At 45.3% G+C, this 6491-nt stretch overlaps 1 protein-coding gene across 1 annotated transcript; it reads right to left on the bottom strand.

Annotated features, from left to right (window-relative positions):
* Positions 1-392: 392 nt before the first annotated feature.
* Positions 393-6045, bottom strand: LOC136512577 (UDP-galactose/UDP-glucose transporter 5-like). The gene is made up of 11 exons (XM_066506543.1): positions 5665-6045; positions 4902-5015; positions 4723-4815; positions 4564-4629; positions 3959-4057; positions 2431-2510; positions 1807-1919; positions 1529-1617; positions 1104-1190; positions 946-1014; positions 393-850 (listed from the first exon to the last, which is right to left on the bottom strand). Exons 1-11 carry the CDS (start codon positions 5821-5823, stop codon positions 740-742), a joined length of 1080 nt encoding a protein of 359 aa, XP_066362640.1. The 5' UTR covers positions 5824-6045; the 3' UTR covers positions 393-739.
* Positions 6046-6491: the final 446 nt, after the last annotated feature.

The raw sequence follows: 6491 nt of genomic DNA on the forward strand, positions 1-6491 counted from the left end.
ACGGCACGCCATGATCTCCGGGAAGGCAGAAGAACATCACACTCCTCCCATGGCTCTCTCTCTCTCTCTCTCTCTCTCTCTGTGTGTGTGTGTGTGTGTGTGTGTGTGTGTGTGTGTGTGTGTGTTGACAGGGGCGACTATAGGGCATCGCCTCCTCTTTCTCTGTGTGTATCTGCTGTGGATGGAATGGGATCGGCTGGTGGCAGTCTGACGGCCATGTGTGCAGAGATGGGATCACCTGGTGGTGGCAGCCTGGCGGCAGCGGTCTCGCGTTGTGGGGAATGCATCTCGCGTCGTGGATCCGAGGATGAGGGATGACCCTGACCGAGCAAAGCCGCTGTGGCCGATATTTCTATCTGACCTTAATTGTTGAGGGTATATAAAATCTTTCTACGGACTAAAAATACTTTTATTCTATGATATGAAACTGTTGTGATACAGGTTAACCGAGAACGACCTGAGCTACAAAATTGACAACCCAGTTCACTTAACACAGTCTGGGCTGCCTGAGCATTTGGTCTCTAGATACTGAACTAACACTAGGACCGCCTTGATTCTTCCAAAAGAAAAAAAAAAAGAGACCACCTTCATCACCTCCAGGTCAGGAGCAGTAACAGCGCTACATCTGGAACCTATCTGTCCAGTTACCTCGCCATGGTGCCATTGATCTCAGTCACAGAGATTTCGTCCCGGTGCCGCAACAAGTCCATTGTTTCCTATGTTATGATGTCATCAATTGTCAACTATTGTTAGCAGGATTCGGGCTAGAACCACGTGGCGGGCTTGCCACTGGCTTCTGCGGTTTACTCCTCAAGAAGCTCTTTGTGTATAGGGCTCCGAATACAATGGCCTGGTAACAAGAAACGTTTGTTGTTACTCATGGTTGAAACAGAAGCAGGTGATACTGTGAGGTGACTGGTGAGATGGAGGTAGATGATGACTTACTGCGCCAACCCACTGCATCCAGCTGAGAGGATGTACAAACCAGATGCAGGACAGCAATATGCTCACCAGCTACAATAATGCATGGACAACTATTGTTAGAAAAAGAGGTTGAATATTATGTCTGCGAGAATTATCACACTGAGGATGCCAATATCCACCTGTCTAGTTGTCATGATGGTAGCAAATGTGAGAGCCCCAAATGTTCGAATGGTGTAGGATATGAAGAACTGACTAACTGTTGCAACCTGGAATAGTACATAAAGTAAATCCCACAGCAAAAGGATAAGCTGCCTTAGGTATTTAAACCCAAAATAGTAGCTTCGCTTTGTAGGCACAGGAAAGGAAAACTAAAAAAACTGACATCGCCCAAGAACTATATTTCAGAGATATTTTTTCCATTGCACTGAATTTCACAATTTCTATCTCTCTACATATTTATTTCATTTCTGTTCGTCATGCTAACTCTGCATCTAACATTTACATCTATGCTCAAGTGGATTTTGTGTTTACATTCTGAACTGGCACACTTCAGAACAAGGAGCAAGCAACAGTGCATATTACAAGATAAGGAGGTAAGTCTTACACTGGACAGGATTAGAACATCAGAGAAGCAATCTGGGTGACGAAACATAAAATCCACAGCTGGAATCAGATGATTCTGGAGAATCAGCCCTGTGAAAAGGAAAAAGTATCAGAGATGTGCAAGCACAATCATTAAAACTGTTAATAATGTTGATATAGTGTAGCAAAAAAGTGGTAGAATTAGTGGAAGTCCAGAATTACTAATCAAATTTCAGCATATTGGGCCCAGTACAAAATTAAGTTAAACTTTGGTTGTAGCACATAGATCATAGTTCATACCACTTAAACTAAGAAGACAAGAGCACACCGTCGTGTAGAATATTTGGTTGTGTATTTCCATGTCATACCCTTTGAAGAGTTTATCTTGGAACGTGCTTGTGAACCCATCAAAACTGGACATCCAGAACATGGGGTCAAAAAAAAAAAAGATTAGGTAGGTTCTGTAGTGTCAAACATGACTGAAAGAAAGTAAAAACCCTGTGAGTTTATCAGCCACTAGTTCTCTGTATCATCTATACAGATTACCAATAGTAGTACAAGTCCTTATTGGGAAATTTTCAAGTATTTTACTAGATATACCAAATCATACTCATACGGTAGAAAACTTTTGAAATTAAGTCAGGTATCTCTATCTTTTCTCTGTAGCCATTTTTCTAATGCTTCATACAATCATACCTATACATGTATTAGTGTCTAAGATACAGAGTATAGCTCTAGCATCACAACATCACCTAATTCATCTGGAATAATTTAGGGCAATATTATAGTGGAAAATAGAAACATGTTTCCAGAAATCGTGAAGAAGCAGAAATCTGAGTTATTACAGGATTTCATGAGCTGCATCAGGACTTTAAATGTTATTTGTTGTTTTCTTTAGCATGGAAAGAAGCAGCAGAGTTGTACCCAAGATAACCGAGCATGAGTGAAACACCCCAAATAGTGCTTTCTCTGCCTTTATTAAATGGACTCACATCCATCGACGCCTGCATCAATGAAGGACAAAAGGAAAATGAATAGCTTCAGAAAATACCCAACTGTTTTGGCAAAAGAATTGGTGTATATCAAGTATATAGATGTATATGTATGTGTTATCTTGAGACAAATCTTATTGTTCTAAGCTAGAATTCAACCTAATGCAACCTTAAGCCCACTGCCCCAATACCCTCCCTACGGCCCACTTGATTCAACAGCCACAGGCCAGCCCACCAGTATGCAGTGTGCCTTTCTCTCTCGTCTCTCGCAATACGCAACATCAGCGGCTATGTTCCTCTTCCCCGTCTCCACACATTCATTTGAGCCAAACACTAGGTCCTGCCGCAACACACAAGATGCGAGGCTACGAGCAGCAATTCAGCAAAGCCATAGGCCCAGCCTCTGGTAGCAGCAGGGCGTGCAGTGCCGCAGCGCGGTGAGGACAAGGCACAGGTGCCCCTGTGCCTTTGTGGGCTTGTGGCCTGTGTGACTTGCTGATCGCCCTATAACTCATTATCTTGTTGGATGACTTGGACTTCAGGCCAGCATCTAGGCTTCCTTCAATCCTTCTCGATTCGCTATGCTGTTGTGAAGAAAAATCTTGCTGATTAGTCTCTTGTTGTCGGCTGCAACTTGAAGCGCAGGAATGCGGTGGATTCCTCGGTGTCAAGGAGTAGCTGAGGAACCTACAGTCGGAGAAGTGTGTTTGTTTGGATCTTCGAAACCCCCTGTGGTCGTATATATTAGACTAACAATGATGATCTAGGCAGTCCAAATTTCTTATCAGATCAGTTCGCTTGAAAGTAGCCTAATTGGATTTTTTTCTGTGGAAGTGGGGAGTATCCAACTCTAAGTCCTGGCTCTGTCACTGCCCAGCACTCTTGGTTAATAGCCCCGAAGTTCTGGCCATGGATGCATTGGTTAATAGCCCCGAAGTACTTGTTGGTTACCAGCAGTTTCCATAGGCTCATGCGGAAATATGCTAACCAACTAAGAGCAAGGCTAATAATACAGCCGGCTTGCTGGCTGTAAGGTTCCTTGCAGTCTTCTCTCAGCCCACTCATATAGTAGTTAGCTCTTTACAGTTAATACATGACCCACTTGTCTCTCTCACAGACTTTCTTGGTTCTTGTGTCCAAGTCGGCTGTAAGCTTACAGCCCGCTTCTCCTCTCTCTCCTCCCCTCTCTCCTCCACCTCAGCATTTAGTCGGCTTACAGTCTGCTATTATACTTGCTCTAATCTATTTTTGGAAGATAAAATCCTATCTCTATCCTGCAACTAGTTCAGCCCTAACATTTGTGCTATGCCTGTTCTACTTGAAATGCAATGCAAGATTGATAGTAATTGAAACAGTTATATGCTCTCGATTCTTTTTCTATAGCAGTAGACAATTCATACCGGAATGCAAGCATGTGATGCTTAATATTGAAGAGGAGAGAGTTGGACATGTAGAATTACCGGATATAGAATGAACAATGCGCAACCCAGAGTCACGATGACAGCAAAGAAGTAATCTTTTCCGCCATACTTCTTTCTCATTATTATTGTGCCCCAGATCTACCAATCATAAAAAGAAGATAATAGCTATAAGATGGCACTAATCTTGATTACCAAGGAAATATATGTAAACATGTAACATGCACATTACTGAGACCACCAGATTCATCTTGCACATTCTCACATGCATCTTATTGAACATTCTCGTTATGTATTTAGCATCTGATCCAAAGATATAAGTTCCAGTGACATAGAGTGTAATTGCTTCAATCAATCAATATTACTTAAATGAGAGCCATTAAATCGGGCGCAATAATCCTCGCATGCATATTATCAAATATTACTTCATATATTTAACATCTGATACATGGTTATCAGTTCCAATGACTACTGGCACCAAACTGTACTGTACAGACAGACAGTGTAATTGCTTCAATCAACCGTCAATACTCAACCAAGAACCATTAGAACTTGAAAGACACTGATGCTTCCCTAGCAGGCTAGAAAATAGTGATGTACGAAAAAGACGGTTTGATCACTGGTTACGGTATAGGAGAAGAGATTACCATGACAGGTATCATCTTGGCACATTTAGCAAGCGTTTGGACAGGGAAGCTGACATACTTGAGGGCCTGGAAAAAAGTTACTTTACATATTCAGTAAAGAAGCAGCACGAAACAACACATATATATGGCAAAAGAAATGGAGGACAGAAACTATCCAACCTCATACTGGCAGGTAGTGGTCAGTATATTTGATATGGAGACAACACCATATTTGTGTAGCGGAGCCACAGGGTCCAAGGATTTCTTACTTGCCTGCACAGGATTACAAATACAGAATTAACAGGCCTGCAGATCCAGACGAGTTGGAGAGGTAACCTGCGGGCAGGGGTCCATCATACCAGTAACACCATCGCAGACACCATGGATGTGGTGATGCGGTTACAGAAAACAAGGAAAAGCGAGTATCTGAAGAACTCCTTCTCCACTCCATACGGAACCCTCATGATCTTCTCCTACACAACATCGCCACAAAAACACATCTAGTAAGTTAGCTCAGTGTGATAAAGGAACCAGAATGTCTCAAGGTGCTTGGTAAAGAGCAATATATTGGCCAATTATAAGAGACAAAGATGAGTAATACAGGTATGGCTGTACCCTGTCATCATAATAATAACATGTTTGTGAATGCACCAGTCGCTAGTGGGAACTGAAGTGGAGAGCAGAGCGAGGAAGAGGTCGGCATGCTTGTCGTTGGTTTGGACTGGAGGCAGTGCTTGGGGAGATGATAGGGAGCCAGGAAGGACGGTGCGCAAGGGAACAAGGGCCTTGTGCTATGCGGCGCCATGGGCATGAAACCCTGTGCGGCCAGTCGAATCGCAGCTGAAGATTGCATACTGTGCCACACGGTAGCGAAATTCGCGATGAAGCTGAGCACCGGAAGCCACAGCACCAGTTGTATCGCGGCCGCCGCGGATTCGGCCGGAGGCGACAGATCAACACGCAGCGATCCCGCTCGCGGATGCTATTGTCTAATAAGTCTCGGTGCGGTGGGGAATTCGGGCCGGAATGGATACATGACTGCCAGAGGGAGCGGAGAAGAAATGGTGGCCGGGGACGGAGCGAAGACGGAGGAAGCACTACCAGCGACCCAACCCAACCCACCTGGAGGACGCCGTAGACGAGGAGGGTGCTCATGATGCCGAGGACGGCGAAGCTGCAGCGGGCCGCCCAGCGGCGGCGGTCGTCCTTGTCCTTGTCCCTGTCCCTGTCCCTGTCCCTGTCCGCCGCCACCGGCAGCCCCGGCGGCGCCGCGTCCGCCATGGCCTCTCCCCTCCCGTTCCCGCCGCGGCACCACTCTCCTCCTCCTCCGCCGCCGCCGCCGCCGCCCTAACCAAACCCAAACGAAAGGAAACGCCTCGATGGCGGCGACGGCGCCGGGTCGGTGGTGGATGGGCCCCGCGTGGCAGCGAGCGAGAGAGAGAGGGGGGGGTGGGGAAGCACGCAGCAGTGCGGCGCGACCGGCCGGGCCGGCTGGCTGGCTCGCCTCCACTTGCGGGGGTGTTCCGTACGGCCGGTCACTCTTGCGGTTGCGGGGTCAGTACGGCTACGGCCTGGCCCCCGTGCGTTGCACGAGAGCAGGCGTGAGATTAGATTAGAGAAGGCTGCTAAATTATCTATTAGCAGCAGTAGTACACAGTGTATACTGAATGTAACGTGCCACGTAGTTTCTAGGGAAGTGTATGACTCTAAATTAATTTATTATGAAAATACACTTCGTAATTAATATTAATAAATATTGATGTTTATTTGGTGTCATAAATATGGATACTTTTTAATTTATAATTAATCAAATTTAAGATACTAAATCGTGAAACTATGCTAATAACATTATTTCTGTGATGGAGGGAAAGATAAATAAACAAACTCCATATCATGTCGAGCATCTTGCCTCGGCCGATTCGTCCTCCCCTTTCTTCCCTTTCTTCATA

Source organism: Miscanthus floridulus, chromosome 16 (genome assembly GCF_019320115.1).
Source record: "Miscanthus floridulus cultivar M001 chromosome 16, ASM1932011v1, whole genome shotgun sequence".
NCBI lineage: Eukaryota > Viridiplantae > Streptophyta > Magnoliopsida > Poales > Poaceae > Miscanthus > Miscanthus floridulus.

What these genes read in the sequence shown, in the direction of transcription:
- LOC136512577 (XM_066506543.1), bottom strand. Translation starts at nt 5,823, where the DNA reads ATGGCGGACGCGGCGCCGCCGGGGCTGCCGGTGGCGGCGGACAGGGAC. An exon ending in TCGTCTACGGCGTCCTCCAG is followed by an intron (nt 5,016 to 5,664) that starts GTGGGTTGGGTT and finishes GATGTTGTGTAG; the next exon opens with GAGAAGATCATGAGGGTTCC. An exon ending in ATGTTCTAATCCTGTCCAGT is followed by an intron (nt 1,191 to 1,528) that starts GTAAGACTTACC and finishes GTACTATTCCAG; the next exon opens with GTTGCAACAGTTAGTCAGTT.